This window comes from Osmia lignaria, chromosome 5, assembly GCF_051020975.1.
Source record: "Osmia lignaria lignaria isolate PbOS001 chromosome 5, iyOsmLign1, whole genome shotgun sequence".
NCBI lineage: Eukaryota > Metazoa > Arthropoda > Insecta > Hymenoptera > Megachilidae > Osmia > Osmia lignaria.
The window spans coordinates 9,379,669-9,399,880 of NC_135036.1; the positions used below are offsets into that span (position 1 = coordinate 9,379,669).

At 35.5% G+C, this 20,212-nt stretch overlaps 1 protein-coding gene and 1 long non-coding RNA gene across 5 annotated transcripts in view; one reads left to right on the plus strand and one right to left on the minus strand.

Moving 5' to 3' along the window:
• LOC117604966 (uncharacterized) overlaps window positions 1–20,212 on the plus strand; it is a 100,945-nt gene that overhangs the window by 1,326 nt on the left and 79,407 nt on the right. Inside the window, exons 1-2 of one of the 4 annotated variants that reach the window (XM_034325620.2) lie at window positions 2,385–2,776; window positions 19,294–19,545. In XM_034325620.2, coding sequence (XP_034181511.2) covers window positions 2,738–2,776; window positions 19,294–19,545 — 291 coding nt within the window. In that variant the 5' untranslated portion in view covers window positions 2,385–2,737. Of the gene's footprint in view, window positions 1–2,384; window positions 2,777–19,293; window positions 19,546–20,212 lie in introns of those variants that run through there. The other 3 variants (XM_034325621.2, XM_034325622.2, XM_034325623.2) reach the window with 3 other exon arrangements.
• On the minus strand, window positions 170–2,370 carry LOC117604972 (uncharacterized). Its single transcript, XR_004581538.2, has 3 exons — window positions 2,208–2,370; window positions 1,513–2,125; window positions 170–734 (listed from the first exon to the last, which is right to left on the minus strand). It is a non-coding gene; the product is annotated as an uncharacterized LOC117604972 (long non-coding RNA).

Here is a 20,212-nt window from a genome sequence, read left to right on the forward strand (position 1 = left end):
GCTGTGTGAGAAAAATATATTTAGGAATAGTATTTCGTGGAAAGGATGTACAGTCGGATGAAAGGTTTTATGACAGCTTTTATTATCGACTATTTTTCTTTTTCGTCTTTCCTCTTTTGTTTATACTATGAAACCGATTAAATTGGTGTTATTTATTTACCACTCAAAGCACAGCAATAATTAACCCGTATGTTCCGATGATTCAATTACTGATTTGCTGAGAACAGTTTTTTTTTTCCTGTTATTTTCTCGTATCTCGTGTGTGCTTTTCTCTTTTTATTTTCCCCACCGCTTCACTGATTCTCTTTCTCTCTCTCCCTCTTTCCCTCTGGTATTCATTCGTTCTGACTATCTTTGCTAGCAAACGAATTGAAAGTATATGTACATTTGAGAACTAAATCGATAATGTTGGGTCGCGAGTCACGGTTGGTAATTATATTGTATCAGTGCTGAAGCGGTGAATGTTATTTTTGTTATCATAACTCAGCTAAGTACATACATGATACACGCAAAGCGTTCTCTATTGTAATTTTTTTTATTTTTTTTATTTTTCGTAACAAGTAGGCAACAAAACTTGTGCAGTTTTCGTCGCTTTTGTCCTCCGTATATAGCAACTTAAAATATTCTCTCTGGCTTTCGCGAATAAAGTGTGCTTTTTTCCGACGAGCTATTTAGCGTCCGTAGAAATTTCTATATCCTTTTTTTTTTTCTTTTCTTCTCTCTTTCGTCGCTTGCTGAAACGAGAAATACAAACTGTAAGAAATGTTACTGGCAAATGCAATAATAATCAGTGCGCCAACGAAAATTTCCATCCCCCTGCGACCTATATTCGGCCGTCTATGACGTAATAAAATTATATATTTACACGACACGATGCTATTTGGAGTATAAGTGAGCTACCGTAAAATCATGTTATTATACAATATTGAACGATCGTTTTATAAACTAGGTGTAACGTTTTGTGATAATATTAACCGTCATAGAGTCGTAAAATGTAGGTTAGTAATTATCCATCGTAGTTTACATTTAATATTTAACACTTACAACGTAGTTTAATGCGCGCTAATATTTGTTAACCTATATTTTAGTGTATAAGCGTATAAGATACAATCACATATTAAAATATAGGTTATTAAATGTTAATGGATATTGAACACGTTTTATTTAATTTTAATCAATTCTGTTCAAACGATTCGCGTTTAATTAAATATTTCAATTGATGAATTAAATTTAAATAAACAGACAAATGAAAATAATTTAATAATTCGACAAAATTGATAATATACGTTTCAGAGAATTGCACGATTTAATTAAAGGGTTAAATGGAAATTTTTTTATGAACGATATTACGTCGGTTCTATTTATTAATTCCGCGCGTTGGATTAAATAATACGTGAATCGCGATTAAAATAATGCTCCGTCCTTGTGACAAACAAATACACCTATATTATTGTGTTTGTGTACGCGCGCGCGATTCAGAAGTCATAAAAAATAACAAAACATTTGTTTTACCTTGACTGTAATTTCCAACGCGATTCGTTTGGTATTGCAAAGCCGTTCAATATCTGCTTTAAATATAAACGCATTATCTTTCTACGAGTTTTTTTTTTTTTCGTTCGCTCGAGAATCAAGGCTCTATTCGTAAAATTGCATTAAAATTGTTTCGGATAAAAGATCCATTTTTGCCATCGTGGAAATTGCGTCATTTGCTTGACATAGCAGCATTTACGTTTAAGGATTTCAATATTACACAAACGTATGACATCTCTAAAGAGATTAAACTCGGAATTTAGTGCGCGAGCTGTAATTCACGTCGTCGATAACTTCATAGCATTCGCCCAGGCCCGTATACACAACACGTAAAAACCTTTCTCACGGCCAATCAGTTTCTCGCTTGGATTTATGTAATATAATATTCGTTCTTGGTTGTTCTTGATTCTCTATTCGTGAACCACCGCCACGAACGCAAATATAGCTCCGATAAAAATACTGTTCGTGCTCGTAAGATAATTATCTCGTGATTCACCGAGCGTTGTTTCTTTTCTCGTTAGGAGTCCTTAATAAATTTCGTAGTCGGTTACAGCCATGTTTTCATTCCTCCCTTTCTTTCTTTCTCTCTCTACATCTAAATAATATTTGAATTCGTCACGCACGCAAGTTCTCTCTTGCCATTATTTTTCATATACTATTTGTATTTTGCATTATACCTCACCCAGCAAAATTCTGAATTCCTGCTTTACATTTGTAATTATAATTTGTTTCGAGCTAGACACATGTTCCCATATACGTCCTAACCAGCTTTGATACAGGATACTCTAAACGGAAAACTATTCGAGAGGCGGAACACGTATAATTTCTTATCTTATTATTTTCCATGTACATTATATGTATGTATCTTTTTTTCTCCTTCTTTTCCTTTCATTAATTTGCTCGGTAATCGGCCATGCATACATACGTATAATATCGCATACAGCCTGTGTTTACATGTCTCTCTCTCTCTTTCTCTCGCCTGACTCGGCCCCACTTCGGGCAACTTCGGACGCATTCGTGTTGATACGCGTGACACGATGCGCACGCACGCCACCTCGTACAGCACGAGTCAAATTCAACGAACCGAGCGGGACAGGTGCTTCACTAACAATAGTGGTGTACTCCTTTGAAAATATACTTCAAATAATGATCGCGTCGCTAAGCGTACTTCCAGTTATCGCGTAAAGTTACTTGCTGTGCACGATACATGAACACACACACACATCCCTCGTACACCACAAAAACGGTAAGTTGAATAAATTTTATGATCTTTCAACGGCAAAGGAAATTAGCCGATAATTCATCCGCGTGCATGCGCTTGCTCCCGTTCGCCGGAATTCAATTGGTGATTCATAATTAAAATTTGTGTACACGCGACCGAGCATATATTTATTCTTGCTCACGTTTGCCTATCGAATGCGTATCGAAAATCGTATAGATTTTCACGCGTTCTACCCGATCGAATATTCATGATCCCCGAGAAATGAAATTTAGGTTAGGTTATGTACTGTATTGGTTTAATGCTGTCCGATAAAGATGTTGTTTGATTGATTAGCTCATCGATTATCTTAGCATACTTGTTTCTTTTTCTACCAGATCGATATGTTTTAAAGATATTAGTACATAAAGATAAAGATATTAGTAGTTTTATAAATCTTGCTCGTTGAGTTGGCGTTGTTCGTTTCTTACTCCGATCCTCGCATGGCCCCACGGAAAACCTCCCGCTCTTTTCTGCTAACGACATTAAAGGAAAGTACCCCGTTGCTGCCTTAATGGAATTTACTTTTGTAGCTTCACGGAGCTCGCTCATACTTCGCAGAGTAAATTGCACCGCGAGGGTGGATCACGAAAAACAAGTGTCTCGATTTGACGCGAACAATGCGACGTACCTTTCCCCTAAAATTATTTCGCAAATTGGAAATTCAAAATATCTATCTAGGCAAATTTAATATCTCGACTGTTAGCATCAATTCAGTTAATTTTTACAAAATGAAGCTATTGTCCCGCCCCCTTGGCAGTAGGAGTTTAGGTCTAACTGTAAATATGGAATTTTAAATGAAACATGGTTTTATCAATCTGCCTTTTCTCACTTGATAAATCGTTACACCGACTAACGCGTTTAGATTTGTTTGATCGCGTGCGCTGGGCACTCATCAAAATAAAGAGCTGATAAGAAGCTTTTCATATGATTCGAGATAACGCTATGAACAAGGAAACGGTTCTGTTGAATACAATAATACCGGCATATGGTATGTGTTTACAACGCTGTATGATTTATCCTGGAAAATGGAAGCTTTATAAAATTAATTTATTAATAAGAAATTGACCGTACAGGTGTCGCAAATGAATTCATAACAACAATGCTAATTAAAAATATTACCCTATCGATAATTCATCGATATCATTTTATTTACAACGATATCCAATACTTTGATTACAAATATTCTACCATCTATAAAATTAAAAGTAATGGAAAATTTTGCATACTTTTAATTTGTTGTCGTTTTCTCGTTCAATTACCTACCGGTTTCATGGAGCAAATGATTAGTAAATTAAACGAACGTCGTCCTCGTTCGGTGAAATCCATGAAAAGCCGTTAGCGAAATTAATATTAATGAGTTGTTAATGATCATTGTTGCCCATCGACTCTTCTTTTTTTCTCTCTCTCCCTCTCTTCGTTCATAGTATATTTACTTGCTTTCCATCGGATTCGTCGCTTCCAGCAAGAATTTCCGAACGATGTGAAAGTTTTAATTAACCCGTATTTTATAATTGTAATTTCCTTGCTATATAATATCGTATTATATATTGTCGTGTACTTTCTGATTGATCAGCAATTGAAGCATTCCTAATTATACGGGAACTTGTGTTTATTGAGATCAATTGAATACGCGAGATAATGCGTTGCTTGTTTCCATCCGATTATTAAAACTCAATTAAATCAATATACACGACGAGTTTGTCGCTTAAAAAACACCGGATAGAAATATCTACGTATCAGGAAATTTAATACTACCAATTGATTTAATATTAAACCGGTTCGAAATTCTATCAATTCGTGATCGATTAAACGCATATTTCTAAATGAATCAATGTACAGGATGGTTCAAAAAGAAAGATACGTACTATAGTTTTATTAAGTAGAAAATTTCATTTTCAACACGTTTACAGTACGATAAAACAGATCGATTTCTCTATGGAAATACGAATGCTATTTACTCGAAAACCGTATCGCAATAACAAAGGTAATTGCAACGAGGAATTGAAAATAGAAAAATTAATTTTATCTTAATTTATCTTAATTGTTAGCAAAATACAATTATGATAAAAGTTCATAAATTTTCAGATCATCTATACATTTTGTTTATTTTTTCATTTTTACTTTGTTGTTCAAAATACTCCGTGACAAGCATTACTTCCATTATTTATGCACGATAACAGCACGATAACAGACTGCACCTGTCGTTATCGGTTTCAATTGTTCAAACGATTCACACATTGACTAACGTATAATGTGTCTAGTACTTTTGTTATTGCATGTTTTCACAATTTAATTTTTAGTTTTAAAATCAATGTTCTATTATTCTATTTAATAAATTTAATTTTTTTTGGGGAGTGGTTGATGAAATCTTAAGAAAAATTTATGTTTTATTTGTGCACATTGGTGGAATAACGCTTGAAATTGTTAAAATAAGTAAAAATATTTGTTATAAGCGCGAGGAGAAAAGAAGCACTGAAAAATAACTCAGTTAACAGGTTCAATTGATTTCATAACTTTGACTAGTTGGAAACGCGGTCAGCCAGACTTTCCTTCGAGACTGTACTCTCCTCTCGACTAATTTTGCCGATTAGAATTTTAGCATGATGTACACTCTGCGACAAAAGTAACAACTCATACATTTTTCTTAGCAAATTACTACGCGCGCATTGTATCTTTTAATTATCGTTGCAACATTTTCAACGAAGTTAAAATTTCAATTCAGAATATTTATTCGCAATATTTATCAGTCCAATTCGTAGAATCAATATTTCCATATCGTTCAATTTTATAATTCCTATCCAGCAATTTTTTCAAAATGTTTGAAGCATGGAGGGTTACCGAAAAAAAAACCTTACAATTTACGGGGACATGTCAATACAAAAGGATTAATGGAAAAAACGAGCTGCCCTTCGAGGCATACGGTGTCGAATAATGGAGAATTTACGAGTCTATCGACGATGGTTTGATATCGCTGATAAAAGCACACGGTAGAAATACAGAAATAAATATAAAAAAAAAAGAGAGAGAGAGGAATAGGAAAATGAAAATGAAAAGGTACATTCCAATACATGTGTATACACACAAGATCCAAGCCGGGCGACTGTTCCCCTTTTTCAGGAAGTTGCCACAATAATAGAATGCATTTTCCATTTGTCCAATTCCCAGCAGTCATTACGTTCCGCCTCTCTATCGAGTTCCATCCCCCTGCCACCCTTTACACACACGTGAAATTACCAGTCGATGCACAAATATCGATGCAAAAATTGCCTGTGTACAAATTTTTCACGAATTTACCCAGTTGGCTCATGGCCTAATATCGAAGATAGGGTCGGACACGGTTGAGAACATCGCAAGAAACATTGAGTGTAAACAGAGACACGATAGCTAATAAATCTATTCTGAAATTTATTAGACGGAATTACCAAATAGATCAATTTCAGTATTATAATTATCCGTGATTTCTGAATAAATTGGTGGAGAAGTTAGGATGAGACAGAGAAAGGGATAATGATACACCTCCGCTGATGATTACTTGGACGAAATCGTCCTTGTATCTCGAATATACAAGAATTTCTGATTACACGTTGGGATAATTGAAAGTGGGAATATGAAATGGTAAACAGGGCGAATCTAGGACAGGCGAATGAATCATTCTTAATTGAACGTATTGTTGATCGAAAGCATGCTCTTCTATCCCTTTATAGATATTATATTTTTATGTTAAAATCATTGCTATCATTTGCAATTTTATTAGACTGTCAAAGGGTTCAGAAAAGATATAAGAGGGTTGAACAGGTTATCGTCGTTACGTTCGATCTCCGATCATCGCGATCGATCAAAACCGATCCACCTGCCTATGTCCTGTAATCGCGATCGACCATAAGGGAAGAGTATTATTTAAACACACCTGTGTGCGTGTGTGTGTGTGTGTATTTCTAGATAAATACTTGTGTCCCGACCTCTAGCATAATCGCGAGACACCTGGGGTTCGTTGCTGGCTAGCTGGTTGCTGAGAAACCGGTTCTCTACGATCGAAAAGAAAATTTCAATAATGATTATCACGTGTCTGTTTGGACGTTTCCTAGGCGAATGTTGTTTGTTCGATTAATTCGAAATTCCACGATTCAACGATCGATAACACCAAACTATGTTATTCTTCTTTTTTTTTTTTAAATTATTGTATAATTTGAAAATGAAATGGTTAAGAATAGTAATTTTATTTCTACGAGCTATTTTGACCAGCTTTAATTTGAAGTTTGCCGGAGATTTTTAGCCCGCCACCTATAACTTGTTAGATTTAGGTCAACCGTGTCCGTGCGCGTATTCTTGAAAGTTTCTTGGGGGGAAAATTAAAACGAACACATCCAAATATTACCAGGATGGGTAACTGGAACTTTTAATTACATTTTATAGACCGTCGATAATTTATCTTAAGTTATTAAGCGTCTCGGTTTGCGAAACTTTCGCCGCTTCTAACGGATATGATTTTACGAACGTGTCGGATCAATAAGTCACAACTTGTCTTGGATTACCAACTTTTCCAATTCCAAAAAACCCTTTCGGGTCTCCCTTGTGTATAATTCTCGAGCACTCTCAATCTTATAAAATTTAATCAGTCGTAAAATTTCGAATCGGATAAGTGGTTCGAATTGCTTTCCAAAAATAAGAAGAAAGGAAGGAAAAATATGTGGGTATTTATTTGATAAAGAGATGAAATGAAAAATTCATTTTGTCCCACTATTTTCGTGTTCCCTCGAAACGAGAAGCTGTTCGATCCCGAGCTAGCTGCGTCACGATTAATTTCTCGAAACCATGCTTTAAAGTTATTACAAAAGCTCCCCGAGGGATTTTGTGATTTCGCTCGCGCGACTCCCTTCGAACTGTCAGCCACCCACTTTTTGAGTGTCAGCTTATTTAACAGACCGTCCCAAGTGTGTACACACGTACACGCGTACACACGCTCTCCCTTTTACTCTCTGTTCCATCCTCTTTGCTTCTCATCGTCTTTACTATTTCTCCCTTTTCATCCGCTATTTTCTTGTTTTCCCAGCCACCTTGCTTTTGATCTTCTCGAATCTGTTGGAAAATCTTTGCCAGATGCTCGCCAGTTTATCATCTCGATTAAATTTCATTAGATTCTCCTAATTTTTTATATTCTATCGACAAAGAGAGGATGGAATAGAAAGAGTACAACGGAGGTTAAATGAAAAATTCATCGCAATCGGATGCTCCCGTTTCATTTTCCGACCGGTGTAATGTAAAATCAGCTCGACCGAGGCAGCCTGTTTAGAGAGAACGTTGCAAATAATGGTGAACAGAGAGAACACTTTTGAAAGAGAAACGAACTGAATGCGATACGTGGGTGGCGAAAGATGCAGGAGGTATACCGTGCGCGGGGCAAGGGGGCTGAGATTAATCTGTATGCTAGAGAAAAAGATAGACGGACAGATAGATAAATAGACAGACGGAGGCAGAGTGAAAGAAAAGGAATGAAAAATAACGAATGATTATATAAATTAAGCCCGACACAACGGTACGAAGGGACTCTGAAACGGTCGAATGAAATCATCGTCGATTGTGTAATAATAGGCGAGCGTTGCCTGCAGGAAGCTGAATTTATGCGATTCAAACAATCTCGCGGGACAATTCTCGTGTAATTCGAATATAAAGTAATATCGTGCCATGAATAACACACTTTAATCGACGAAACTATGATTAATGCTGACTATTCAGTGTTCAGTTTTTTTCATTCCCCTTTTTTTTTTTTTGCAAGTTTAAACAATTCGAAACCTTTTGAGAATTTAATAACGCGTTAATTGTCGCTTTGAGTCACCCCGTATATTCAAAGTGATTACTAATCCGTCCATGAGTCGATCGTTTCGTGGTATTTTAATAAATAACCATATTGATGTGAAATCACGAGGTAGGTATGCGTAGACGAAATTCCTCGATGAAAATAACCTGTTTTATTTCGCGAACAATGAAAGAGCATTTTTCATAAATTACACGTAAGTTCAGTCTAACGCATTCGGAATTAATTATTATCGAATAGTGTCGTTGCATAATTGACCAGATTGATTGTATTGTGTTGCAAATGTTTCCTGTATCGAGCCCGCGTTCACGTGAAATCGAATCGAACGGATAAACAATCTCGATTGATATCGATTTTCTATTTGTATAATACACCGTGTTTCCCCTGCAATGTTTCATAACGTGCACACAAGAAACTTGGCTGCAAAATTTAACGTGTTTTCCCCCTTCTGGAAACTGTTTGAATAATTCCATCGCGACACGTAATCATTGTTTAAATAATTAATGAACCTATTGCTGATCTGACTAGAAAACGTTCGGTCGAGTTTGTTCGTTGAGGGGAAAAGAAAAGTAGAAAACTCCGAGCTGATGCATCATTTCTTTTTTTTTTTTTTTTCATTCCATAAAAAGAAAAGATAATGAAAGTATAATCAAATATTGAATTTATAAGTAGATCGAGAAGAAAAAAAAAACAGGTCTCCGGTGGCAATGTGCAATGTCGAAAACGTCTATAAACAAACGAAACGAGTGCATTAAAGTTGCTCGTCACGGAATAACCTAGATTCCTTTGAAACGTTTACCAGTTGTACATGTATGAGTGTTTTATTTCTTTCGTTGGTGATTTAATAACAAGTAAATGGAAAGGGAGACGGGAAGGGGAAGGGAAAGATGATCAGAATTTCAATTTACCTAGAGAATCCATTAAGAGTTGATAACAATTACGATTGTAATGTTGCAACGTACAGGGAACTGGAATCGTATGCAATGTCGCGGAACGATGTTCGTTTCTTGCAAAAGGTTAATTAATGTTTTACGTACTTGTCTATTACTTGGCTGTGCTAGCTACGGACAATCCGTGTGCATGCGCGATTGTATCCCCTGTTATTTCGTGTAAACGTTTAACGTGTATAGGAAAAGAAAGTATAAACGCAAGCGGACAGGGAGAAAATTGCAATAATTAAGTCTACAACGTTTACAATTAACAATTTCTGTTTATCGCTCGTTATTATATAGTATTTCCGAGGGTTTAATACATAGAAAAGATCACGAACGTCAGTGGATAGAGAAATTCCAATAATGAAGTCTACAGCGTTATAATTAATCGAGTTCGATGACCCGTGGACCCGAGCGGTTGCCAGCATAATTGATCGCGGTCTTTAAATTAACTGTATGTTAATTTTCAAGGTGATCAGAATTGGATAATTAAAAAAAATGAAACATATTATCGTGCATGTTTTTCACGTGCCTGTAAGAATAATCGTCGATCGATAAGATTAAATGAATGAAAGTAGGAGGTAGAAAAATATCAAGAAAATTAAATTAATTTTTCTTAATCGTTTACAAACACCTGCTTAATATACTTAAAAGAAGAAGGATAATCCTCCCGGTTGTATAGTTATTATTAAATTGTAATAAACGGAAAAGTGGTTGATTTAAGAGAGAGAAAGGAAGAAAGAAAAATGGGGCACTATTACTGATAAACGAAGTGAATAAATTAAAATGGAACGTTGCGAAATAACCTGGATTCTTTCAGCGTTCGGCAATATATTTCTTGCGCCAGGATTTAATAATAATACGATATCGGATCTATAAACGCGAATGCATTGCTCCTCGACACATGTGTGCATGCGTGTGTGTCGGTGCATTTGCGCGTGCGCTATTGCCCCCCCTACTGTGCCCCCTCCCCCCACTTCATTGCAAACCACCACCGATTGCGCGCGATTGAGAAACAGAAACTGTCGTTGCGTTATCTATCTATGCGAAACTGCGTGTAGGTGCGGAAACAGTTTTCGCGATGCCTTTCGACGTGAATGAATCAAATTGCACAAGAATATCACCTTGCAAATCTTTCATTCTGAATTTTCAATTCTACGTTTTCACCTTTCGGTTGTCTGTTTCAACATTTTTTTAAATTGAAACTTTGTACCTTGAATCTTTTACCTTGAGACAGGAAGGAATATTGAAATAATTTTTTATTTATTATTTTGAAAGCAATATTCAGTCTGAAACGCTAAAGCGCATTAAATTCGAAGTTTTTTATTAAACTGGTGCTGAACGGTACGACGGTACTGTTACCAAATAATAACGCGATATCTATTATTAGCATATAAACAATAGAAAACGCGATTATTGTTCCAGTGGTTGTATTTGCAAGCGAGTTATGTTGCAGCATCAGTATTTCTATGGCGTATTATTACTCACACACGTACAATTGCATCATTAAGATACTATTTAACCGGCTTCACCGTTTAAAATTAATTACCTGGAAAGTTTCTTTTAGAAGAAGAAAAAACAAACGTGGAACTCGTTTCTTGCATTCTTCTGTATCAGCTTACCTCCTTTCGATGTGTATGTAAGATTTATTCGCTCGTCTTTTTGAATAATTCATTTTTTTTTTTTTTTTTTTTTCATTATCGGTGTAATAATAACGATCATGATTAATTGCAAAACACCTTCATAACTGTCCTAATCTAGCTGATACGATCACGTTTAGCTGATAATCGTTTATCAGCCAATAGTGTCGGAATGTTATCATCAATTGCTTTCAAAAATAAAACAAATTCTCTTCGTTAAGATAACACTTTATAACACATATTATTGTTTCCCTATTTTCGTTTCAAAACATTATGCAATTAACGATTTCATTTGTCAGATATGTTGGTTCTGTTTCTTTTTTTTTTTGTATTAAATTGTTGTTCGATTTACTGCGAGAAAGCTTTAGAAAATGTTATATCGTATCATTGTAATTGAAACAAAGTTCTTTATTTGCCAGCTTTTTGTCAGCGTTCGCGTTTTCAGCCGGGCGTTTATCAAATATGTATCCTCCCGTCTGTTTTTACAAATCGGGCTGGCACGGCTTTTCGAAATTCACTGAATTTTCCGCGCTTACGTTGACTAATCTGTTCGCTGGTCGAATTCGTTCGTTCATTATTTTTCGATTGTTGTTCGATTTCAACAGACTAATTTGTTGTGCCGTAATATCTGCTTCTTTCGCAACCATTCCCACTGTAATTTTGTAAATTTCGTTTAGATTAAATATTATTTTGTCGTCTTGCGAAGAAGAAAAGGAACAAGCTTCTATTCAGCGACGAAATTTAGACATTAAACCGGCCAACAAACGGCGAGATTTTAAATGAAAAAATACGCGACATGAAAAAGAAAAAAAAGAAATCTCTAATTAAAACATAGAACTCTCCAGTTTCTCTCACAGTTTATAACATTAATAGAAATTACGTCAGACAGTTTCTACGGGCGAGACCATCAAAAAGACTTATTAAAGAGGCGTTTCAATCCGACTGGTAATTTCACGTTTCACAGGTTCCCAGTGAAAGAGGAAAAACAGGACAGCTTGCTGTGCTCGCTTTATTCGATAGAAATAATTCGACTAGCGAGTTTTGGTGCGCTCGAGTAATTAACCAGAGAAAATAAAAAGAAAAGAAGGGGAAAAAAAAATATATGAAAAGATAGAAAAAGATTAATGCTACATCTTTGAACGAGACGCGCGTAAATTATTTGAAATTCAGTTTGAAACGTAATCTGGTTCCATGGCGTAGAGTTGCAAGAAGTGGTTATCAAACTTTCATCACAAGATAATAATTTATGATTTGTAAACTCTCTTGATTATTCGAAGCTACGTTTGCCTTAAAAATTTAAACACTCACCTCGGCTCGTTCGCGCTACGCTGGAACGAATTAATTTGTGAAACTTTTCGAAATTTAAAATTCGTAACAAATGATTGCGCTGAAAATTAAATGTAAATTTGAAACACGAATATTACATTAAATTGTGTATAATCGAGTTTAATTACTTTAATTAAATTCTCGGTTTAAACAAGAATTTTCTTTTCCATTCTAATTAACCACACCTGATGGTTGATTAAAATTTTCAAAAAAGCCATCGGATCTTTTTCTTACTTTTCGAGCTGGTGTAATTTCAATCGGAGAAGGTCGAAACGAAAGAAAATAAGAGGAAATTAGAAAAAGAGAAGAAAAATGGAATACTTGTTTCCAAGCGTTCTAGTAAAAAGGATTAAATATTCTCGAGTGAATAAAACGTTTTTCATGGAATATCGCGAAATTTTTACCGGTGAAAAGGGAGAATGAGAAAAATCGTGTTTGCCCGTGTAATATGTTTTCATTGAAACCGCGTATGATTTAAAAATGTATTTGCTTCGTGCTCGTCCATCTCCTGCTGCTCCAATATTTATTTATCAATATGCACGAATAAAATACAGGAGGAACGTGAAAGCGTGTATAATGTGAAAATAAAAGCTTTCCTTTTGGCGAATGTTTGATAACAACGTGGCATCCTTGTATAGGCTCTCCTTTTTATTTCTGTTTGAATGAAGTCGCTGGGCCATTCGTCATGTATCTTGAGTACCATTCGTTCTATAGCTTACAGGACTTTTCTTTACCTTAAAAATAATACCTTGTTCTGCAACTCTTATGGCATTCAAGTTTTCTTTATTTTTTTTTTTACATCGAGCCTTGATTTACATTGATGAGTTGGCATAATGAGAGTTTTTTTTTATCACTCGCAACTGCTTTTAATTCATCCCGTATTGATACAAAGAAATATTCAGCAGCAATATTGAGGATTCTGATAAATTGGAAAAATATTTCAAATTTTCTATTTAAATTATTATCGATTCCTCGTGCCGGAAGTGGAATGGCATATTCTTAGCAAATTAAAAGAGAAGAGACGGCGAGTTGGCTGACACCCGGGGTTCGCGCGCTAAACGGCCAAATGAACGTTGATTATTCTCAAAAGAGGGCCCGGTTAGAGCAGGACCCAATTATATGAACTGAGAACCGGTTCCATTTTCGGAGCCATCTCACCCAAGGTGACTTCTGATCTCTCTCTGGTGTAGCAAGCCCCTAGGTATTGTGTGTCGACAGCTCAAAGAAGGAGGAAGGAAAAATCAAGGACCTTTACGGCCCCCGAATATCCTTCATTATCTATAAACTTCCGTTGTCTCTTCTCTGGAATGATAATGACGAGTCGGAACGGGTTGAGTTTCGCGAGAGAAACGAGTAACAAGACGCGAAAGCAAAGGTAGAAATAAAAAGAAGAAAAGTGATACGCGAGAATGCGAATGAGGAAAAAAGAGGAGAGGATATGTTGAAGATGTCACTTTTACCTTGGTGTAGTTTGCTTCTATGGGGAATAAAAACGTTGGAATTTAGGTGCATTTCAATGTCTATCAAATTATGTTTTAATTCTTTTCAATGCATTTTTCTTTCAAATTTTTTCAAATATTAAGTTTATGATAAGAACATTGAAAAATTAGGAGTCTATTTAAAGGCTAATGATTGACAGGAAACATTTCACACCGCGGTTCTTTTTCCTCAGACATTGATACAAATTGCTCGATGCCAAATAGGAAAGATAGTTGGTACCGCAAAGGGTTAAATGCCTCGGCAAATGTTGCGTGAGGTGATGCGTTGACGAGTCAAGTGTGCCTATTCGTTGATTCGTGTTACAGAGAAAGTCGTGTGCGTGCACGGGTACCTGAGTCAAATTCCCCGTATATCGTGTATCGAGTGTGCATACACGTGTCTTTTCTCGTGTGTGTATTCCCCCCTCAATGTTGATTCACTCCTGTACACACACGCTACTCTACCGAGTCGTACGTGAGCTCGTGGTAACGATGGATTTAATATGCTCTCAATCAGATCAAGTATCTTGAATCACTTTTCATTTCAATCGAACAATTTCAAATTAACAATTTTTTATAATATAGTTGTTACAATTAAAAAGAAAATTATTTATTTATTGCTCTGAAACAAACACCTGCATATTTCAATTGTATTCTTTTTAAAAAAAAGTCAATATTGTGTCTTCAACCTTTTGCATTTTTTATGAAATTAAATTAATTGAAAAATTTAGGATATTGCTATCGTTTAAATAAAAATGATAACTCATAACCATCGCTACCGGTAGAATCCGTGTGTGCGAATATAGCCTAAAGGCTGTTTCACAAACAGCGCTCGTCTCGCAATGGGGATCTAAATCCAAATGAAAATAGGAACACGTGTGTGAACGTTGTATATCGATTTCGGTGTAATACATAGGGCAGCATGAATAAATTTCGAAACATACCGTGCAACGGTAAATACGAAGCTAGAAAATTGCTTCATTTTTTCATTTTTCTTTTTCCCCCTCGTAAATGATTGTAACGGATAAACATTAAATAAATTTTCGAGAAAAAAGGCTTGGGTATTTTTGATGCAGTTTCGAAGCTAATATCGATCAATGAAATGGAATAAATTATTCGAGTAACAGAATATTTGCACAAGAAAAGCTTGTTTGTCTGTGTAATAAACGAGGAATTTCTTTTTAACAGATTGTCTACCGTGAATTTGCATCTAATAATTTAAATTTCAATACCACTTAAGTACTGAGTCAACCAGATTGCATTTACAACGCTAATCCATTTAGCTGAATGTAAAAACGAGAAATCGAGAACATATTTCATTTTATTTGCATCGTTACTCATTAGTTTTATATTAGTATCATATCATTTCGAAGGAAATTAATTAATCTGTATTCGTGATTTCACCTTAATCTCAGGATTAAATAAAATTATTAATAACATTTCCTAATGAATTATTAATAATGATTAAGAAAGATATCAGTTTTTATTTAAACGCTTATCTTTTATCATTGATGTGCAACAAAGGCTTCAAATCGCCATTATAAAGAAACTAATTAACTGCTATTGTTTTTCTTCTCATTATAGTTGATCGATAAACAAAAGTAAACAATCTATTTTTGCCTATATTTTTATCAATCTCCGAGTGGAGTCAAGGATACCAAAGCCGGCACACATTGTGCCTCATGATTATTAAACAGTCCTCGATCGTGTCTTTCTGTCCGCCGGCCAATCTGCATATTAGCTTTATTTATAACAGCTGCTGCGATTAATCACGAAATAAAATGTACGATGCACGGTTATAAGCACCGTCCGCCTATTTACCGGACAAATCGATATTTTCGTTTCTATGTTCGAGCAACAACATCTGGATAATAATCAACGAAATAGAAAATGTAATATCCATTAGTAGCTATTTTAAAGGTGTTCTGTTTTATATTTCATTATAAATTAACGTTTCAATTCTTGATTAAAATCATTCTTAAGGTAATTAAAATAAAAACATTTTATTTATCAAAATTTCGCTTCCCATTTAAAATATCATTTTAAGCAACTGTTATTTAAAATAGTACTTCGGATAATTTTTTCTCCTTCTATATTTTATCCAACTCTGTTCGTAATCCGCGAATAATTCTTTTGTTTTCTTCTCATCCGGTTGATGAATGAGCGCCACTGGGCATGACTGACAACGAGCATAAATAATAAACCGATCGTAACGTTTCGCGTGTGTACACGAATAAAATGTACTCGAACGAGGCATCGACAAGCCGTGTTGAATAATACATGGCGTTGTCGCTATATTCCACGATGCAACGACGAAATATTTGGCTGGGTCGGTACCCGATGGTAATTGGAGTGTGTGAGGGTAAATAATGAAGGCAGAAACGCTTCACGAAAATCCATGCACACCGGGCCAAGTGGACTACTACCGTGAACGGGTAATGGTAGCGGGGAATAGTTAAAAAGAAGTTGGGATAGGAGAAAGAGGAGAGAGAAAAAAGAAATATATGTGAGGAGAGTCGGTAGATGCAATTGCGATATCAATGGCGTTGGGGTTTCGCAGACGATGCAGCTGTAGCAGAGAAACGAGATTAACGCTATAAATACCATTGGTGGTCGAGCCAGGCCGGATCGTGTCTTCTTGACCAACGCGGAAACTTTTGGCCCCGACTGTACTCTTAAAACATTGGAAATAGTTATGGCAGCGGTGCTCATTCCACGGCAGCTATACTTTACGTTTATTGATTCAATTATGTAACGTGGACTCTCCTCGATTGATGCAGAGAGAGCATGTGCCTTCGATTAAGAGAAACTATTTTTATTTTTTTTTTTTTTTTTTCATCATTGTTCGAATCAAACGCGCTTTCTATCCGGTGTGCTATTAATTTAATTTAATTTTTTTTTTCTATTTAAAAATTTATTCGTAAAGAATTTTTGTTGCAAATGAAGAATCATTTTTATGAAAATAAATTTGAATTCAATTTCAATTGGAACGTTACACGGGAAACATTATTATTTCTCGTTATTATGATTATTTGCGAAGGGAATATTAAAAAGAAAAGATGGTTAAGTGGATGGTAGCATGTCTGGAGGAACGGATTATTACAGGCCTGACTTGGCGGACAATTAAACTCGATGCAATCGCAGTAGGAAATAGCCGTGCTATTGAAGTATTAGAGTTAACGAAGTAATTGTGCTTTTTTTTTTTGCGAGCATCCCGCGATGTTTGTGTATCCTGAATCAGAATTGAAGAACCGTGGCCATTATTTCCCGTCTATATTTGAGCATTTAATCGTACCATCTTCATTTTTCTCGACACAATAGAAAAATGATAATTTTGCATTGCAATTACGAGAGGAGTGTATTTGAGGAAAGGTAAAAAAGGGGGTTAGAATGTAAATCGTAGAACCTTTCCGTCGCTTTACCATCGACGATTCGTTCGATTTCAAATCGACCGTGATAAATAAAGCAAAAGAAGAAGAATTGGACAAGTTCTGGCTGCAAAAGTAGATGGTTCTATGGAGTCAGTCCGGAGCAGTAAGATAAAGAGAGACAGGATACGAAAGGTGTTTTTCTTTTTCACTCGGTTGCTATTGGATATTCCGAATTACGATGGCAATCTTTTTCATTGCCGTGAAAGCTCGGGACATCGCATTTGCAATTCGATACGACGCGGTGTTTGAACTCGTATTAACTCACAGCTGCATGAAAAAGGTGAATACACCTCCTTTTTTTTGTTCATGAAAATTAAAATGGGGTTGGAAGTTTTACATTTTAGCTGAATTAAGAAATACTTCTGTAAATAAAAAAAAAAACTCACACTATAACGGTTTGAGTCTAAAGTACATTTCTAAAATAACGCTGGATTGAAAATTAAAATCGAATAGATTAGATAAGAATATCTAATAGTAACTTGATACTTATCTGTGTGTACACACGACACCTTGAATACGTATAGAATTTCAATATCGTGGAATTATTATTTTTTTTAATACTCCAAACAATTCGATTTTGCCGCGTGGGTACTGAGTATGCGCAGTGTGCAGCGCGCGATGCGCTCTTGCATTCGAAATTGCATATAACGGATCGTTTATCCCCTTCTTCGTTCTCCTATGAGATAATAAATTTTTTTTCTTTCTTGAACAAACAACACGATAAATGAAAATCGGTGCTTGTACATTCGTCGTCAAAAATATCGGATCGAGTGAAAATGATATTTTCAACGACCTGATAAAACATTTGCTGTATTACTTGAAGAAAACGTGAGCTACTTCTTATCTAAGCATAGCTGATTTTAAAGAGGCTCGTTTTTTAAATGTCACCACTCGATTATAAATAGCCGAGGCATAATCGTATCGATAATCCATAATTCTCGAAAGTTGACACGAAATTTGTATTAAAAGCATAAAATTGATACGTTTTATTTTTCACCAGAACTGCCGCGGGAGAACCGCTTTTAAATGTACCTTGGAAAATTTATTGCTTTACCTTCATTAGTTTCCACGTTATCTGAATTTAAACACGCCGTGTGTCGTTTTTATTCACACTCTTAAACGAGCTCAAGGTTTATCAATCAATATCAACAGTCGGTTAAATATAATTTTTTTAAATATTCTCGAGGAGAGTGGAATGGATTCAATGTAAATAAGATATTCGAAATTCTTTATAGATGACGAAAAATTGGAAACTTTTTTTTATTTTTACATAAAATAAAATCGTGTAAATTGATTTAAATATTAATTTAGCGGATATCAGAAAATGGTGGGTCATAATTTATAACACTTATTAAGAAACAATAGTGTTAGCGATAAATACGTCAGTTAAAAAGAGTACATTGTTACAAATGAGACCCTCTTGGCATGGGATATGAGTCATCTAACGACTTGTTTCACTCGACGAACATCCATAAAACCAAACTGACAGCCTACAAATAAGCATGCTCGACGGTCAGCCTTAAATGTTCTTTGCCGTTTCGCTGACAACGAAACGTTGCCTTATTTTTGCTCCTCGAATACCGCGTGAAACGAACAATAATTACTATTTACCGAGAAACGTTCAGCGAAACGGTTGCTTGAATCGCTTGCCAAGCAACTGTACTTACGTGTGTCTGTAAGAAATACGGAAAACTGGAAGAACGATAATGCTAATGAATGTTATTTATAACTTTCTAAGGATTTCAACCTTATAACAGATTTACAGGTTATTAGTTAAATTCCAGGAAATGATAGTTAAACGAAGTCCAAGTTAAATTATAATTGTAGAAAGTGGTATACGCACTGATTTACTAATAATTTAATTTTTATTATTTTTGTTCCAGTTATTGGGCAGTGCTTGCTTCAGCCACGGCCCGTATACGTTTTACAAAGCGGTGAGGATAGGAAACGGTCGCGTCCTACGTTTAGGCAGCTTCTTTCTGACGAAATTGTGGAGCGATGCCGACTTGGTTAGCATCGGTGAACTTCAGCTTTTATGGATGGACAGTCGGGGGCCAAATCAACCTCTGGCATCTTTACGGCTCTACTTCTTGCCGGAGAACACCCCGGATGGCCGAAGGGACACGCACGGAGAGGTGAGTGATATCATCACCTTTATTTTATTCTTATTTTCTTCGATTTCGTCCGTCTATTTTACATCGCTCTAGAACAAAAGTTATAATTTATTTAGAACGAATTAATTTTTCTAACAAAACAAAAAAAAAAAAATCGTAGCTTCGATTCGACAAACAACTGGTCTTGATCCTAATTGAAAAACATACAACGCGAATAATTGTAAATTAACCGGTAATCTGCGAATAGCAGAGCGTGTCGTTTCACGAGGAGGAAATGTTCTTTCAACGTTGTAAACCGGTTTACGAGTTTTGTTTTCTATGTTGTTCGACTACTCGACTACTCCTTTTATTCGTCATTTTTTTTTTGTCCCCATACGTTTTTTATTCGATCGATGAGTTAATTTTCTAATAATTAAATGATTAGAAGCGTGCGTTTTAAAGTACCGGTTTTCCGCATTAGATACAAAAACAATTTATCGATTGTTGACATTAAAAGGAAAAAAAAATATATTGATTAAGAACAAGATCAATTGCAAAAGATTGCATGAATATTAACGTTCGATGTTTTGTGTGATCGTCAAAAGCTGGATAAACGAGTTTTATGTAATTAAGCGAATTCATGTTATCGTAAAACGTGCATCAATAGAGAAACGGATTAACGTTCATCAGCACGTGGCCTGTACGTGTA